Below are 19,770 nucleotides of genomic sequence, written 5' to 3' on the forward strand. Positions count from 1 at the left end.
CACTAGGATTAAAGGTGTGTGCTACCACATGTTACTTATTTATTTTGTGTAGGTCTTTGTGCATGTGAGCTTATGTGTACCATGGGCACATGTGTAGCAGAAATCAGTCCTTCTATCATGTGGATTCTTGGTTTTGAACTTAGGTCCCAAGGTTTGGCAACAAAACACCCTTACCTGCCTAGACTAATCACTGGCCTCAGCACTCAGTTGTTAAAATTATGGAGGTATCTGTTCTCTAATTTAAGACATTTTGGAATTCTTTTATTCTTTTTTTTTAGCCTTATATTTTCTAACATTTAATTGAATGCCCAGCACTTAATTTTAAATTCATGATCAGTTGAAAGTACTTAGATTGTGGGCCTAAAAAATGTTGGAAGTTTTGCCATGTTGTATCCCTGGCTGGCCTTGGACTCTGGATCTATTTGCTTCTGGGATCTATTTGGTCTGGGATAAGAGGTGTTGGCCACCATGTCTGGATAGATTTTGATCACTAGAAAAAGTGACTCTGTCTCTCAATGTTGTTTCATTTTTAATTTTAACGAGTTTTAAAAGTGTCTATATTCGCTTGATACACTTTTGCCTAACCTTTTACTTTTAATCTCAATCTCTCTTCTCTCTCTCTCTCTCTCTCTCTCTCTCTCTCTCTCTCTCTCTCTCTCTCTCTTTGTTTTTTTTTCAAAACTCTCTCTGTAGCTCTGGCTGTCCTGGAACTCATTCTGTAGACCAGGCTGGCCTCAAACTTGGAAGTGCGCCTCCACTGCCCGTCTACTTTTAACTTCTCAAAATCACCTTTTTAGGTTTGTCTCATGTAGACCCCATATATTGTTATGTAGACCCCATATTTTGTTGGATCAGGGTTAGGTTTTTGTTTGTTTGTTTGTTTTTTGATTTTTGTTTTTTCGAGACAGGGTTTCTCTGTGTAGCCCTGGCTGTCCTGGAACTCGCTCTTGTAGACCAGGCTGGCCTTGATCTCAGAAATCTGCCTGCTCCTGCCTCCCAAGTGCTGGGATTAAAGGCGTGTGTCACCACTGCCCGGCAGGGTTAGTTATTTTTTGGACCCAATTTAAGATGCTTTTTACTTGTTCACATAATGTGAATGTGGTTTTACTTCTGTAATATTGGTTATTTTTTTGTTGTTGCCTGTGTTCTGCTTGGTTTTCATCATCTTTTAAAATTACTTTTTAATTTGCTCTCATCATTCTTCTCATCTTACAAAAATGCTTTATTTCATTTTATTTAGAATACTATCAATTTTTTAATGTTTTATTATCTTGTAATAAAGCCAACATGTAATAAACTGCTAACATGGATAAATGTTGTTAAACTATGACATCAGTTGTAATAATGGAGACTGATTTCAAATAAGGTAAAATGTGAAATTGAGTGCATTTTAGAAGTAGTGAACCTTGGTAGTTTGTAGTTGACCTGTGGTTGTTACTGTAAAGCCAAAGCCTTAGTACACTTCAGTCTATTATATTTATCAAGTATCTTTTCTGAGAACAGTTGCTTGAGAGCAATATTCTCAGCATTCTTATGTTTGAAAATATTATTCATGGCTTTCAAAGTGAAAGGATGTTTTGTCTGGTTACAGAATTTGGAGCTGCATTTCTTTTTCCTTAAAGCCCAGCAGACTGTTCCCCTATCTTTTGGCGTATAGGATTACTGTAGAGAAGTCTGGGGCCAGCCTGACTTTTTTTTTCCCTTTGTAGGTGACCTACTTCTGCCTGGGTAGAATTCTTTCTTTATCCTTGAAGTTCAGTAACTTCATCAGAATGGAGATTCCTCTTGGTGTGATTCTCTATTACATTTTCCTGTTAATGGTAGGAAAGTTTCTTAGATATCTCTCTCTCTCTCTCTTTTTTTTTTTTTTTCCGAGACAGGGTTTCTCTGTATAGCCCTGGCTGTCCTGGAACTCACTCTGTAGACTAGACTGGCCTCGAACTCAGAAATCCGCCTGCCTCTACCTTCCAAGTGCTGGGATTAAAGGTGTGCGCCACCACTGCCCAGCTAGATATCTTTTAATATGCTTTAATTTTTGGATTTCTTTCATAAGCATTAGTTATAAAATTGCTCATCTTCATTTCCAGTTCCATTTCACTATTTACTAAATGCTTCCTTTGTTCTCTCCTGATAGATGTTACTTTCTTGATATTTGCTAAATTTGTTCTCTTCAGTATGAGGACTGCTACTTATAACATGGTTTGTTTTGTTTGTTTCATTTTGCCAGTGGCTTCACTACTTCATTCAGGTTTTTTTTTTCCCCCGAGACAGGGTTTCTCTGTGTAGCCCAGGCTGGCCCGGAACTCAGAAATCTGCCTGCCTCTGCCTCCCAAGTGCTGGGATTAAAGGCGGGTGCCACCACTGGCCAGGCAGTTTTGTTATAAAATGTCTGTGAGTAGGCTTTTCAATTTACCTTCTATTTACAAATGCTTTTACTACTTGTAATGACAAAAGGTGAATCTATGTTGTTTTTGAGAAGATGGGGTTCAAAACAGTTGCAGAGTAGCCCTGTCAAAATTTGTTCTTAGCAAACACAAAAAACAAATGATTTTGATCAAGTCTTTGTGTCAGATAATTGTGTTTTGTTAATGACTTGAGATTTGGTAAAAGCTTAATCATGATTCTTTCTGAAGGTGTATAAACTGCTTACACACAGTAGAATTCTGTTTGTTGTGTATGTTTCTGTTTATCAATAAAGGATGATTAATTTTTAGTTATGATTAATTACTTTTTACTTATAGTCATTGAAAGTCAATAAAGGTTATTTTTTATTTAGTTAGTTACCATGCAGAGTAGATGAAATTCTTTGAAGTTATGACTTATGTATTTTCTGTCATTCATGTGTACCACAATGAAAAGTTCTTTTGTAAGAATTTCTCCAGGGTACCAATTTGTTCTTAGTGTTTATTCTGGGGGTGGGGAGAGACGGAAGATGGTGAACAATATGCTCCTGATCTTTATTCAGACTTACAGGCAATAGTGGAAATTGGAACTGTGACTAGTTGTTAATGTGTGAGATTATTACTCTGACTTGAATAAAAAAAGCCATTTCACTTGTCAATGGAGCAGGTCCTCCCATGAGCAAGTTTGTGTTAATTTTCTCTGTCTCTGTCTTCTTTCCTCTGAGGTGCAAATATACTTCTCAGAATTTAAGGATTATAAACTTTTTTTCTTACTTAATTATTAATATTGTGGCTGCTTTCTTTGATTTACTATTTTTTTAACCAACCATTAGCTTGTGAAACACTTATTGTCATAGATAATAGATCATGAGGCTTTAGTAAACAAAAATTCATGTTCCTTTAGAACTAGCATTCTAGGTGAAGTAAAGGAGTTAAACATAATTAATTAAATGTAGTAGAATGCTAAGTGGAAAGTAAAAGTTTACATTTCCTAAGAATGTGGGAGTTATAGTTAAAGTTCGGTGACATTTGATTTAAGAATGCTCAGTGAGGGAGTGAATGTGTGAAGGGTACCACAAGTGCAGCATCTGCAAAGGGGATATAGATGTGAGTGTTGCAGGAAAAGGAGAGAGACAAAAGGTTGGAGTGGGATACTGGTAAATTCTGAAGGGCTTTTTAAGGCCCTCACCATGTGAGTTTAGGCCACCATATGAGTAGCAACATGATTTAGATTTATAGGGGTTTCTCTGGGTGCTAGATTAAAAACAGTAAGGCAGGCTAGGTGGTGGTGTAAATCTTTAATACTAGCACTTGGGAAAGCAGTGGTCGGCAGATCTCTGTGAGTTTGAAGTCAGCACAGCATGGTCTAGAACAAGCTCTAGAACAGCCAGAGTTAACACACAGAAACCCTGTCTCAAAAAATAATAAACAAAACAACAGGAAGGTATTTTGGCTAGCATCTCAGGATACACATTTAAGCAAATGTTTTATAACTGAAATGGTACTTTTACTAACATAACAATACTTTTTTTTTTTTTTTTTTTTTTTTTTTTTTTTTTTTTGGTTTTTGTTAGGAGAAAGGAATTTTCTGGTCAAATTACAGTAGATTTATTTCATGATTCCACACCTTATAGGTGACTAACATTGTCAAATAAGTTATAGCCCTGACTTAAGAAGTAAAATTATGGTTGTATATTCAAACAAAATGAACAAAATATAAAAGTAAAAGAATAAAAGCTTAAACATTCAATACCTAAAATTCTACTAATAAACTGCTACTAAAGAGTTGTTGCTGCTCCCTAGGGACAACTATTTTCATAAAACATTTTTGGTTCAGATTTCCTGGGGATTTAACTCCATGTTTCTAAATAATATGTTTATAGTGTCTATTTTTTTGGTTTATCAACTTTAGACATTCTCTCTTGACTTCTTGCTATGACAGATGTTTTCAGTCCCACTTCTCACTACTGACACTCCTCGTTCATCGGTCACTGACTTGGCGCCTCTCTGGGGTTCTGCCCAGAAGACTTAGCCTTCCTCCTTCGCCTCAGCCCCTCTGTGAGTATTTTGCTCCCTACACTTTGCTGACCAGTTCATGTTCTTCCATCTGTCTCCATCCTTCAGAACCATTGGTAAACTATGTAGTTTTTGAAAAAAAAATTTAGGAATTTTTATTAGCTTAGATTCATATAGGCACTTTGGAACTCTTGAATAATAGACTAGAATATTAGGCCAAAGTTTTTGTTGTTTTTTGTTTTTTTTTTTTTTTTTTTTTTTTTTTTTTTTGTTGTTGTTTTTTTTAATGTATACTCTTTAAGAATTTTAGTTTTTGTTTTGTTTTGCTATTAAGGTGTTTTGAAGATTTATTATTTTACGTACATGAGTGTTCTGCCTGAATGTATGTCTGTGCACTTTCTGTGTGCCTGGAGTTCAAGGAGGTCAGAAGATGCTGTCAGATGACCTGGAATTGAAGTTGCAGATGATTGTTAGCCACTGTGCTAATGCTGGGAACTGAACTCAGGTTCTCTCTGCAAGAGCAACAAGAAGTGATCTTGGCAGCTGAGCTATCTCTGCAACCTGCTTTTTGTTTTTTAAAGAGATAAATGATATATTTGCAATATTTTATTCTTCAAACAACTAAATTTTCTCTTGTCATCATCTACTCTTTCAAAGTATACTAAATAGGTATGTAATTTTTTGTAAATATCCTGATATAATAACTTTCTTTCATTTTGAGTTTTTAAAGTTGTAATTAAATTTATTTGAATTATTACTGAATTTTTCCAGCGAAAAATATTTTTATGTTATCTGGTTATTTCCCTTCTAGGAATAGCCATTGCAAAGTCAAGAAGATACACTTTAAAAGTTTTGATTGCTTTTAAGAAAAATTTTACGGAACAGCTTCCTTTCCTTCTGTTTTCTCACCTGTACCTCTTATGGTCAGGGAACAGGACAATGAATTTAGAGCAAGGTCTTAGACATTGCTGTATCTTTTTTTAGTTAGTTAATTCACTGGACACTTATTATCATGCTTACTGAATCATTCACTTCAGGGAAGGCTTTTAAAAAATATACACAAGGCATTAAAATGCTTTTCATAGATACTCCAGTATGTTGAGAGTGTCCTAAAATTTACCTGTTTACTTAAAAAATACATATTTATTTACTTTTACTTAAAAATTTATGAAATATGTTTCTAAGTTTGCTTAGCTTTCTTAAGCTTTGCTTCTTAGCAGGGCAGCCAGAGTAGCCACCAATATTCTTTTTTTTTTTTTTCGAGACAGGGTTTCTCTGTGTAGCCCTGGCTGTCCTGGAACTCACTCTGTAGACCAGACTGGCCTCAAATTCAGAAATATGCCTGCCTCTTCCCCACAAGTGCTGGGATTAAAGGTGTGCACCACCACCGCCTGGCATAGCCACCATTATTGTAGTGGAGGCCTTGAGTTCCTCACTATGTAAGGAATGGCTTGCAAGTTAGGGGAATTTAATGTTTGGATCCATGTGAAGTTATTTCTGCTTTCAGTGTCTTTATCAATAAGATTAAAATGAACCTCTCATGTAGGAAGAAGTTCCACAGAAGCCACAGGAGGAACTCACATAGATTTACATAAATACAAGAAAGTCTTTGCTTAGGCTGGCCCCAAACTTACTTTGTAGCTATCAGCTTTGGCTTGGATATCTTTCTGTCTTTGCCTCCTGAGTGCTGAGATTACAGGCATGAACCACCACCCTAGCTTTTAAAAAATCACTTTCATGGGGTGTTGGAGAGATGGCTCAGTGGTTAAGAACCCTCTGCAATTCCAGAGAGCCTAAGTTCAATTCTCTGCAAACAAATGGTGGCTCACAACTCTCTGTAATGGGATCTGATGCCTTCTTCTGGAGTGCATGAAGACAGAGCACTCATATTAAATTAATCAATCAATCTTTTAAAATAATTTTTATGTATATAATTTCATGGCTGAATGAGGTTGCATGTACTTTTTATCCCAGTATTCAGGAAAGTAGAGGCAGAGACAGGTATATCTCTGAGTTCAAGGCCAGCTTGGTCTATATAGGTAGTTTCTGGTCAGTGATTGCTCTTAACCACTGAGGCATCTCTCTAGTCCTATATCTTAATTTATTATTTGTGTTTGTATGTACATATGAAGAAGCCAGAGGACAACTTGGAGGAGTAAAGTTTCTCCTGCAATATGGATTCCAGGGATTTAACTCAAGTAATCAGGGTTGGCAGTAAAAGCACCTTTACCTAAGCTGAGCCTTTTAATATTCAGTAGTGTGAAGTGAGAAAACTCAGGAATGAAGGAGTCTTCAGGTTCTGAGTGAGGAGTGGTTGGGTGAAACTCCCAGAACATACCCAAGTGTTACATGACACTTATTACTAGGGAGGCATTAATAATGTGTCTGCATATTGCAGATAGAGATGAGACCTATGACAGATCCAGGTACAGATACCAACAAAGTCCGTCTTGAAGATACTTACAGGAAATGTGGGTAAGGAGTTAGTTACTCCTCACATAAATAAAAAGTCTGCTCAGGCTGGCCCAAAACTTACTCAGCTTTGACTTGGAGATCTTTCTGTCTTAGCTTCCTGAGTGCTGACATTACAGGAATGAACCACCACCCTAGCTTTTAAAAATCATTTTTTTGGGGGGGGGAGCTCAGAAATGACCACAAAAGAAACAAGCCTACAAGAATATTTAAATTAAAAGTCAATGATAAAGCAGAAATGACTCAGAAGGCACAGTATCAGTAAAGTCCACCCAGAAGGGTGACAGCTCATGAAAACTGTAAACTTGAGTCTCACTGTACAACTTGATGGCAGTTCAGCATTTTGAAGTGTTCTTTCTAGTTTTTTTCCCCCCTGGGCAGTTTAGCTGGGTTTTTGCCTCTTCTAGGTAACTCGGAATGTGTAACTCTCAGCAGTCTGTTGTTTTTTTTTTTTCCCCCGAGCAGGGTTTCTCTGTGTAGCCCTGGCTGTCCTGGAACTCACTCTGTAGACCAGGCTGGCCTCGAACTCAGAAATCTGACTGCCTTTGCCTCCCAAGTGCTGGGATTAAAGGTGTGCACCACCACCGCCCTGCTCTTAGCAGTCTTTACTTCATATATATGCCTGGGAAAAGAGGGGCCTTAGTGAATCTACTGAGTTTCAGGGACTTCTTGAAGGTGTTTTGAGTAGTTTACTCTTAGAATTTAAGGAGCTTACTTGCTGCATATAGTGTTTCACCTCCCTAAGTGTCCTGTCTTAAACCGTACTGTTGTTTCACTTTCTTTTTTCTTATTCCATATCTTGAAGAGTTTCCCTCCCAATTTGGAAGGAAGGACCGAAGGAAGGAAGGAAGGTTTTAATGTAGGAGGAAACTGTGAGGCAACATGAGAATATCAGGAGTCTAGATCAATAGAGGATGAATAGGATTGAGATACAGTAAAATCTTAGAGAACCAGTTGGGTTTGTCAAAGAAATTTGGTTACACCCCATGAAAGAATAGAGGCTCAGAAAGTCCTTTTCTTTTTAAAAGTTATAGTGAAAGTTTTTCCTTTCTTACTCGAGGTTTATGGTGGCCTATTCGAATTTTTGGTTTTTCGAGACAGGGTTTCTCCGTGTAGCCCCAGCTGTCCTGGAACTCACTCTGGAGACCAGGCTGGCCTTGAACTCAGAAATCCACCTGCCTCTGCCTCCCAAGTGCTGGGATTAAAGATGTGTGCCACCACCGCCTGGCTTCAAATTCTTGGACTATGTTTATTTCCACTTGTGTTCCCACTAGAAAACTCTGTAAATTATTTTGTTAAGACTATAAATTCATTTTTAAATTTTTTTTGTCATATTCATCCATGTATTAGTTTTCTTTTGCTGTGATAAAATACCTTGGATAAATGCAACTTAGAGAAGGAAGGATTTATTTTGACTGTGGTTCCAGAAAGAGTATAATGTCAAGGGTATGGGGCTGTGGCACATGGCAGCAGATGGCCAAAACAGGAATCACCCCTTAGTGATGTGTTTCTTTCAGCAAGGTCAAATCTCAAGTTTTCATAACATTTTCAAAACAGCAACAACAGCTGGTGACCAAGTGTTAAAATACATGAGTCTGTGGGTGACATTTTAGTTTAAACCACCCCAGTGTGTTTATCGTGTATCTGTATGTGTTCATGTGGAGGTTAGAGGACATCTTATGGAAGTTGATACTCTCCTTCTACCATGTAATGGTTTCAGGCTTTGAATTCAGATCATCAGGCTTGGTGGCAGCCTACTGAGCCATCTCACTACCCCAAGTTCACCTTTTTGTTGTTGTTGTTTTTGTTTTTGTTTTTTCGAGACAGGGTTTCTCTGTGTAGCCTGGCTGTCCTGGAACTCACTCTGTAGACCAGGCTGGCCTTGAACTCAGAAATCCGCCTGCCTCTGCCTCCCAAGTGCTGGGATTAAAAGCGTGCACCACCACCACCTGGCTACCTTTTTTTTTTTTTTAAGTAAGATTCATTTATTTATTTATTTTATATATATGAGCACACTGTAGCTGTCTTCAGATATAACAGAAGAGGGTATCAGATCCTATTACACATGGTTGTAAGATACCATGTAGTTTTTGGGATTTGAACTTAGGACCTCTAGAAGAGCAGTCAGTGCACTTAACTGCTGAGCCATCTGTCCAGCTTCTCCAAAATTATTTTTAAATATTTTTTATGTTTAATAATTGTTTTCTATAGTTAGCTGGGGAAGTCTATTGCAGTCTTGCTAACTGTATAAACTGCTTTATCACCGACTTTTAATTTACATACTCTTATGTAGGTTTGTTTGTTTTGTGGTACCAGGGATTGAACCTACGTCCTTAAATGTGTTAGTCAAGTTTGTAAGAGATAGAGGGATATTCTGTCTTTCCCCTTTCTTTTTCTTCCTCTTTGTTTTCCCCTTCTTTTTCTTTTAAGGCAAAGGTCTCAATAAAATCGCCAAGACTTCCTTTGAATTCACTCTGTAGTCCAGATAGGATTTGAACCTAGGTATTCTCCTTCAGGCTTCCTAGTTGCTGGGATTATAGGTCTTTCTATGCTACAATGTTTACCTGTAGGTTCCTAAAAGTTTAGGGTATTTTTTGTTTGTTTGTTTTTTGTTTTTGTTTTTCGAGACAGGGTTTCTCTGTGTAGCTCTGGCTGTCCTGGATCTTACTCTGTAGACCAGGCTGGCTTCGAACTCTGCCTGCCTCTGCCTCCCAAGTGCTGGGATTAAAGACATGTGCCACCACTGCCCGCCTGGTTCCTAAAAGTTAATTATATATTAAGAATTATTTGCCAATAATGAGGATTTGCCTGCGTGCATGGGTTAGGATTAGGGTTATGTATGTATGTATTCCATGTGTAGGCCTAGTGTCTAAGGAAACCAGAAAAGAATTGGGTTCCCTGGAATTGGAGTTATAGATGATTGTGAGCTGTGTACTATCTGTGTGCTGTGTACTATGCAAGAGCAGCAAGAACCAATGTGCCATCTGTCCAGTGCCCCTTATGTATTAGTATCTTAAGTGAGGCTGGAGATGATGGTATATCCCCTTAATCCCAGATTTCAGAGGCAGAGACTGGTGAATCTCTTGAGTTCAAGGCCAGCCAGGACCTTGTCTCAAAAAAAAAAATGTGTGTACGTGTATGTATACATAACATACCAGTGCATATGTGTGCATGTGAAAGCCAGAGAACAGCCTCATATGTTGTCTTCACTTTCTATTTCCTTTGAGATAGGTGATCAGAGAGCCACAGGGATTCTCTACTTTTGGCCTCTTCAAGGCTGGGATTACAGTTGTGCGCCATTTTGTAACTGGTGATTCTTTGTGGGTTGTGGAGATCAAACTTAGGTACTGGTGCTTATAAGTTAAGTGTGGAACCATTCTCTTAGCCTCCAGGTGTAGTTTTTAATCTTCTTAAATAATTCATGGCTTGCTTTGCAACTTATCTTTTAATTTATCTTCTGTAACTATGAAGATACTGGACAACTATTCTTCATGCAGTGCTCAGCAGTGTCCATGGTGATTATGGCTATAAGTCTATGGGATAAATTATCACTTGTTTTTAGAAAATATGCCATGTATAAATCATCTTCACTTTCACTTTTCTCTTGCATAGAAACAACCTCTTTTCTCCTACCCCCAAGACAGTGTTTATTTCTCTCTGTAGCCCTAGTTGTTCTGGAACTCCCTCTGTAGACCAGGCTGACCTCGAACTCAAGAGATAGGCCTCTTTTTGCCTCCCAAGCGCTGTGAATAGAGGTGTGCGTCAATACCTCCCAGCTGAGTTTTTTTTTTTTTAACTTGCGTTTATGTGTATGGGTGTTTTGACTTTATTTTTATTTGTGCACCATGTGTATGTTAGCATGGGCCCACTGAGAGCTAACATAAAAACGCTCTTAATGTGTACTTATTTAGGGTACTTACTTGTTCATTGTTAAGCTGTTTTGGTTTTCGCACTTACACTATGATCACTTCTATTGTCCTCTTTTCTCTCCCCCTACTGCTTGTTTCCTTCCACTTCTCAAATATTATTCCTTCTATATTCATGATATACAAACACATGCAAATATACATATGTGCACATATACATACATAAAATCTTGAGTGATATTATAAGATAAAACATTAAATATTTATCTTAGTTTAGCTTATTTCACTCAATGTATGGTGAGTTCTATTTCCATTTATTAGCTTGCAACATATTTTACTCTTTAAAAATGTTAAATTATTACTTTTGAAAATGTTATATTATTATGGGTGAATGTTTGTACATTTGTACTACAGAATGCCTGTGGAAGTCAGAGAGCAACTTTGAGTTGACTTTCTTCCTCTACCTTCATGTTGATTCTGCTTACTAAATTTGCTATCAGGCTTGTATGACAAGTACTTTGCCCTTTAAGCCACTGTATCCTTTATAGCTGAATAAAATTATATTTTGAAAACATAATTATATTTTGTCTTCATCTATTAATGGGCATTTAAGCTGACTTGCATCTTTCATACTGAATAGAACTGCAGCAAGTATTTACTGTGTGTGCAGATACTTTTGTGGTAGTGCTGTTTTGGATTCTGTTGGATATAGACGTAGGATTGATGTAGCTAGATTGTGTATAGAACAGTCCTAGTTTTGAGGTTATGAAGAACCAACAATACTTCGTCCATAATGGCCACTTATTTTATCTCCACATTCCCTTTTCTTAAACTTTCTCTCTTTTATTTTGTTTCATGTGCTTTCCTAGGCCTCCTGCCTGTACTCATTGTTTTTACATGATGCCTTATTTTCTTCAAAGCTTCTTAATGATGAGAGGGCCCAGAATACCTTTCAGTAAAAATTATATTGATTGCATGTACACCATTTCTGATCAGGCAGAACTCTCCCTTTTATTTTTGAGGAAGTGCATAAGGGATAAAGTAAGTCATGATTTAAATCACAACTTATATTACTACCATCACGTTAGGTAAAGATTTGAAAACGAATTTAAAACATGGTAGAGGGGTATACCAGAAAGTGAATCAATATGTCCCTATATATTCATTACTTTCCTTGTGGGTGTGACCAATAACCTGACAGAAGCAGCTTAAGGAAAAGTTCATTTTGTTTGGATCATGATTCTGTTTCTTTTTTTCGCCCTTTCCCTCAAGATTCCACCACCCACCCAATTGCTCATGGTTTTAAAGACCAGGAAGGCATAGTGTTATGGCAGGAAAATAGATCACACACTTGGAGCTCCTCATAGCCTATTGGATCAGGATTCAGCGCATTTGGACTAGAACCGGAAATTACTATCACCTTTAAATAAAGCCTTGTCTCACCAGCCCACTTCTGCTAATTAGGCCACAGTCCTCAGGTTTTCACAACTTTCCAAAACAGCAACACCAGTTGGTGGCCAAATGCTCAAACACATGCACATATATGATGTTTCATATTTTTAAACCATAATAAGAGTGGTTCAATACTGTCTTGCTTGATATGCCTTGTATTGGAGCTGGTATTGCCTGATGCTTAGCTTAGATTATTTTCTCCCATACACCTAGGTCTAAGAAGTAGTGGAAAATTTTGGGGGTTGGGGGTGGCTTGAAAAAGGGTTTCTCTCTGTAGCTCTGGCTGTCCTGGAACTTACTCTGTAAAACAGGCTAGCTTTGAACTCAGAGCTCTGCCTGCTTCTGCCTTAAAGGCATGTACCAGTATACCCATTTTGATTTTATTTTTTAAAATAGGTTTATTTTATGTGTATGATTGTATTGCTTGGATATATGTAAGTGTACCACCCTTGGCCAGAAAAGGTTGTTGGGTCCCTTAGAGCTTTAGTTATAGATGGTGAGCTGCCACATGGGTGCTAGAACTGAACCTGGGTCCTTTACAAGAAGAGCAAGTGTTCTTAGGTGTTGAACCATCTCTCCAGCTCCCAATGCTGTTTCTCTCTCAAGAGAATGATTTTACATCATATGTATGAGTGTTTTGCCTACTGAGTAATTGCTCCAGCTCCCTCAACATTTATATATTTGTTTGCGTGCTTGTTTTGTATCTTGTCTCTTTGTATTTTTATGAATATTCTATAGTTACATGAAAATAGATTACTACTTAGTCATATATTTTTACTTTATTATTCAAGGTGGTATATTTCTATAGAGTGACTTATTTTGACCTATATGGCTTGACTTTTCATGTCATGCTTATCTCAACCAAAAAATCCAGCCAAATTATTTTGATACCATCAATTGAATTTTTAGATAAAAGCAGTATTTTTGTACTTGACCAATCATCAGTCTATGCAGTTATGGAGATTGAACCAATCCATATATATGTATATGGATATACATATATACACACATATACATATGCACATATATATAAACACATATACGTATGTACATACATATACATACATATATATGAATTTATCTTTTAAATTTTTTATTTGTATGAATGATTTGCCTGCATATATTTTTGTACATTGTGTGCATGCCTGGTGACCACAGATTCTAGAAGAGGGCATCAGATCTCTAAGATTTGTAGTTACAGATGGCTATGAGCCATGATTTGGTTGTTGGAACCAAACCTAGGTACCTTCACAAGCAACAAATATTTTTAACTGCTGAGCAATCGTGTTTATTTTCAGGCTTGTGACAATATATTTAGTTTTGGGTGTTTGCATGGACTTAGTAATTATTATTTGTGTGTTACAAAATTTATTTTCAGCAGTATAAGAAGCAGGCCAGAGAGATGGGTCATTGGATAAGGGTTCTTGTCCCAAGCCTGACCACCTGAATTCAGTCTATATGGTAGAAAGGGAAAACCAACTCCTGCAAGCTGTCCTGTAACTTCCATATGTGCAGTGTGGTGCAGTGTACATGCACACACTATAAATAATGTAAAAATAGAAAAGAAATGAAAACTTTAAGAAACAAACCCCAAGGTTCACTTACAGTTCCTGTCTTCATCCTAGTTTGATTTCTTTGGCTTCCTCATTCTTTGTATCACACTTTGCTTTAGAATTCTGTAGTTTTGTCACTTATCAACTATCTGAATTGTTATGTAGAAGTCTGAGGCCAACTTGATTCTTCTGCCCACATTTTTTTTTAACTTGATTTCCTTCTCTTTCCTGGATGCCCATGTTATTGTTCTTAGTACTTCTTGCTCAAATAAGTTTTATTTATTCTATATTTTTATTACCTTGTGGATTAGTTTAGGCTGTGTTTATTATGGAAAGCTTATATATGACTTTTAACCACTGAGACATCTCTAGCTTCAACTTTTATAGTTAGTTATTTTTATTTTTTTAAACTACATTTTACAAGTAAACGTATACAGAGTATTTTTGTCAGCATTTTGATACAGGTAAAGGAGGCAGTTTCACACTGTCAACCTCAGCAGCTTAACATGTTCCCAAAGAGTTTTAGGAAAATTGACTCAGGCCAAACCAGCATTTATGGATTTGACATTGAAAAGAATCAAGACTAAACAGCATATTATGAAGTAGAGTTTAGTAAACATTTTAATACAGGTTTAAGAGTGTATTAATAGATGCCCTGTAGGTTTACAAATGGTAAGGAAAAAAAGTCTTCCCTCAGGAATATTGGGAGTTAAGATATTTTTACTGTAAATAGGGAGTCAGGGGAGGAAGGCTCACAGCAGCTCTCATTAGAAACATAGCTTGATGATGTTTGGAGCTGGCTATTATTTTTCTTAAAAGGTGATAGAGAAGGTATAGGCTTGTTCTTGAGATTCTAAAGAACATTGTATTTCTTAGACTATAGGAAGACAATGGATAATTAACATTCTCTGTATCCTAAGATGGGACAGAATTTTGTGTCTTCTTTCAGTGATGAGGAAATAGCTCAGTCAGTAAATTGCCTGTTAAAAGGTTAGGAGGATCCCCGTTTAGATTTCCTGCAGGAACTTAAAGATTGAATGCATGTCTTTAAGTCTATGCTAGAAGGGCTATGTGGAGCCCTTAGAGCTCATTGGCTAGCCAGCTTAGCCAAATCAGTGAGCTCAGTGTTCAGAGAGAGAGACCTTGTCTCAAAACTGAAACCTCCAGCTATTGGCCTCTGGCTTCCAGACTCAAGCACTTTACACGTACACATCTTATTTTGTTCTGTCTCACAATACTACTATGGGTTATTCTACTTTATGGATAAGAAAAATGAAACTTGGAAAAGAAATGAGATGACTTAATTTGGCAAGGCTAAGGAAAATTAAAATGCAAACCCAGTCCTGACATATATAATACCATAAATTGCATATAGTATTCTGGTCTCAGGAATTCCTACTACATCAGATTTCAGCAGAGAAGTATGTTGATGCTTTTGTATTTAAGTACAGGCTACAACATACAAAGGGCATCAGGATATGTCTAGACAAATTCATTGGTATATATTTAGAGTATAAGAGTCATTTAAGTTTGTAGTGAGAGATAAAGAATGAGAATTCAGATGACTTCAACAACAGAATAGCTATATTTAACCTGATAATGATATATCAGAGTCTGGTACACTATGGTCAGATGTAATATTGTAGGTGGTAGAATGTCATTGTTAATTCTAAGGAAGAAAATCCTTGTGGCAGAATATTGGAAAGCCTTTTCAGATATGGTATGAACTGTTTTTTGCCTATCTGATCCATGTCCCAAATTTTTTGGTTAGGAAGTCAGCTTGCTGTAGCCTATGACTCAATGTAAAGAATATTCTAATTGTAAGCAGTTTTAACGTTGATTAGAAATCTAAAGCCGGGCAGTGGTGACACATGCATTTAATCCTAGCACATGAGAGGCAGAGGCAGGCGGATTTCTGAGTTTGAGGCTAGCCTGGTCTACATAGTGAGCTCTAGGACAGCCAGGGATATACAGAGAAACCCTGTCTTGAAAAAAACAAAAAATAAAACAAAACAAAAAAAAAATCAATAAAGATTTTTAGATTGATGGATCTTAAAAAAAAATCTATAGTAGAAATGTAATAAAATCTTTGCAGTTTTTTGTTGGTATATCACTTTATTATTTACTTTCGTATTCTGTGATAAAATACCATGACCTAGACAATTTATAAGAGAAAGTGTTTAATTGGGCTTACAGTTTCAGAGGGTTAGAATTCATGATGGTTGAGTAAAGGCATGGTGGCAGGAACACCTGAGAATTGAATTTTTTTGGGGGGGGGGGGTGTTTCAAGACAAGGTTTCTTTGTGTAGCCCTGGCTGTCCTGGAACTCACTCTGTGGACCAGGCTGGCCTCAGAAATCCGCCTTTCTCTGCCTCCCAAGAGCTGGGATTAAAGGTGTGCGCCACTACTGCCCTGCTTCTATCCAACTTCTAAGTTTGGTTTTTGAACATTTAAATCTCCCAAGCTCACCCTATTTTTTTGAAAGTGTATTAAGAACAAATACTCTCCAAGGGTTATCATTGCCCCATGTATGAAGTTGAAACTTAATATGGCTAACAAAGAGCCTTTACTTTCTAGCTTTTACCATTTTGTTTTGTTTCATTTGTGCCTCTGTGTTCAGTGCAGGCCCAGTTCTTCATTGTAGATTATTCTATAAGTCTTTCTCTTTTCTCCATTTCCCTTCCACCCTCCAAGGCAGGGTCTCATTATTAGTCAAGGTCATTTTGCTATTCAACCCACCTCTACTTCCCATGTTCTGGGATAAAATGTGTGTTCCCCTCTGTGCTGTACCCCCTCCCCCCCCCCCCCTTTTAAACTAGACAGCACAATATATAAACTTGGCTGGCCTCAGAGTTGTGGTCTTCTGCCTTTTTTTTAGCTATTAAGAGCGTTTGCGCATTCCCCTGTTTCTTTAAAAAAAAGATTTATATGCCCTTCTTTTGAACTCCCTTTAACCCCATTCCTTGTACTACTTTTAGATTACCTATTATACCTTGTCCTTATTTATGTATTTTTCTGGAACAATGAACCCATTGTTCAGTCAAAGGCTACGTAATACAATACAGACTGCAACTATAATAAATGATTTTTAACAGAAGTCAAGATTATTTAGTAAATTATTTAAAAAAGGTCTCAGAGATGGAAGGGTAGTACTTGAGTTAGACCTCAAAGGAATCATTCATGAAAACATGATGATGGTCTTAAAACTACTGAGTTTACCTACTTACAAATTTAGCTAGACTTCTGCTGAAAAATGCAACAATGAGATAATTGGGATGGCACAGTAAAGTGCTCAAGGTAGAAGCTTGAGACCTAAGTTTAGAGTCCTATACTCATAAAAAGTTGGTACAGAAACACATATTTATAGCCCTAGGATTGGAGGGGGCAGGTTGATACTAGTGGCCCACTAGTCAAACAGTGTAACTGAAACAGTTGGAAATGAGATAACTCATGTAGAAACCTATTACCCATAATTCTTATGCCTTCATCACACCAAATTCCTGTCAACACTAAAGTGTATATGTGTATTCTTTTCTAGTAGCCAGCAACATAGTTGGGAATCAGTGAAAGGTATATGTGTATAAACATAATAAGATTAAAATACAAATCATATCTTAATGGTATTTTAAAATATAGTACTGATTTTTATGTTTGCTTTGCCTATTAGATTTATAAAATCTGTGTTCAAAATTCAGGAAGTTCCTTGTGTTAAAATACAATTTAATTCTTTATTTTTACTATTTTGTTGTTGTCAGCATGTTGATGTGTACATTAATTACTTTATTGTTACTTTGACAAAATAATTGATCAAAATAGCCTCGGGAGGAAGTGTTTATTTTAGTTTACAGTTCATCAACTATGTAGTTTGTCATGCCTGGTGAGGTGTGATAGCTGCAGTGTGACAGCAGTAAAATGATGGGAGAGGGGGTGTGAGCCTTGGTATTCTGCTTCACAATCCTTACAGAATGGTTCTAACTACATTAAAATTAAAGTGTTTTGGAAGCACCTTCAGACACGAACAAGAGGTGTATCTCCCAGGTAATTTCAAATTCAAGTAGGTTGACAAATGAAGCTAGACCTGATAGCACTATATGTAGTTGTAGTTGTTGAACTAAAACCACCTTTGATTGCTCAAAGAGTTAATGTTTCCACAGTTACCAGCATACCATGTTCACCATTTTATAGTACTCTGTGTGTATTATTTTATGATTAGATGGCCTATCTTGAGGATGATGGCAAGTACTGTATGAGAATCATGTACTCATTTAGATTTCTGGCAAGTCCTTTCTGAATTGCTTTTTATTTATTTTTGTTTTTTGTTTTTTCGAGACGGGTTTCTCTGTATATCCCTGGCTATCCTGGAACTCACTCTGTAGACCAGGCTGGCCTAGAACTCAGAAATCCTCCTGCCTCTGTTTCCCAAGTGCTGGGATTAAAGGCGTGCACCACCACTGCCTGGCCTGAATTGCTGTTAAACATGTTTTGTCCTCACTCACTGCCCAGTTTGAACCACTCAGCCCTCAGCTCTTTTGAAAAATAAAATAATTGATAATTTTTCTGGTGATTGTTGTGTATACTCACTATCATGATTCTTACGCTGACTTCAAAGGTGATAGTATATTAAAATTATCAAATTATATAGTATACATAGATACCTCTAATGTTAGTTATACTTCCTTAAAGCTATTTGAAAAACTCATGCTATCTGCCCAATACAAAGACATCCTTATTTTATTAAGCCCATCTCTGTAAACTTTTTTTTTTGTTTTTTGAGACAGGGTTTCTCTGTATAGTTCTGGCTGTCTTCGAACTCACTTTGTAGACCAGGCTGGCCTCGAAGTCACAAATCTGCCTGCCTCTGCCTCCCAAGTGCTGGGATTAAATTCATGCATCACCACTGCCCGGCTCTCTATAGACTCTTAAGGCTATACTCTTCCTACCCTGTTGTTTGATGATTCTTTGTTGGCCTTTGTTTCCTTACCTTACTCTAGTTCCTTGTGTCTATTCTTATTTTCTGCCCTCATCATCCATTCTCCATGGCAGAACACTGTTTAGAAGAGAAAAATCTTATGATATTATCACGATTTCTGTTGGCACCAGCTATTCATAGAAAGTCATTCCTGGCCAGGCGGTGGTGGCACACGACTTTAATCCCAGCACTTGGGAGGCAGAGGCAGACGGATTTCTGAGTTCGAGGTCAGCCTGGTCTACAGAGTGAGTTCCAGGACAGCCAGGGCTACACAGAGAAACCCTGTCTCTAAAAACCAAAAAAAATAAAGAAGTCATTCCTGTAGCATAGTTGAATGTACCTCAAAGCATCATGGCAAATAGATGTTAGTCTAATAAGTAAGAGTTGATAAAACTTAGCAATTCCAATGAGAAGTGCTTTTAGTTGTTTATAAAGGAATTGTCCTAATGACTTAGAAAAACTTGACATTTTTTATTTGATATGACTTTTGGTTTTCTTTCAACTAAAATCTCTTGTGAGAATCAACCTTATTTGCATTTTGATGGCCTCCCATAAAACCTACCCAGAATGCTAAGAGCTTGGTTGGATCCCAGGGTAGATGTTGGAAGACAGAACAACTCCAGCTGGATAGGTTGATGTACCCATGACTTCCTTGTTGTATGGAAATGTAGTCATGAAGCAGCATTTTAATAGTTTTCATAGTTTATGGCTTATGGTTATTCTTTAATTTACCTGTTGGAGAAAAACTGTTTTAAAGTTTTTATTGAAATGTTCTTTTTCTACAGAACTCAACAAAAATCCAGTGGAAGGCTTTTCAGCAGGTTTAATAGACGACAATGATCTCTATCGTTGGGAAGTCCTTATTATTGGCCCTCCAGATACACTTTAGTAAGTATACTGGAATTGACATCTTCAAATAGTTACTCCTTCAACTAAAATTAAAACTTAATTTAGGCTATCTTGCTGATGGAATAAATCTATTATAAAAGTTTTTTCTGGTGAGGTTATATGTAAACAACCCTCATACTCCCTCCCACACC

At 37.1% G+C, this 19,770-nt stretch overlaps 1 protein-coding gene across 1 annotated transcript in view; it reads left to right on the forward strand.

Annotated features, from left to right (window-relative positions):
* The window catches only part of Ube2g1 (ubiquitin conjugating enzyme E2 G1), a 72,550-nt gene that overhangs the window by 31,449 nt on the left and 21,331 nt on the right, over window positions 1-19,770 (forward strand). The window contains exon 2 of the mRNA XM_031352752.1: window positions 19,516-19,618. Within this exon, the coding sequence (XP_031208612.1) occupies window positions 19,516-19,618 (103 nt within the window). The remainder of the gene's footprint in view (window positions 1-19,515; window positions 19,619-19,770) is intronic.

The sequence above is a fragment of the Mastomys coucha genome, unplaced genomic scaffold (genome assembly GCF_008632895.1).
Source record: "Mastomys coucha isolate ucsf_1 unplaced genomic scaffold, UCSF_Mcou_1 pScaffold5, whole genome shotgun sequence".
NCBI classification, from domain to species: Eukaryota; Metazoa; Chordata; class Mammalia; order Rodentia; family Muridae; genus Mastomys; species Mastomys coucha.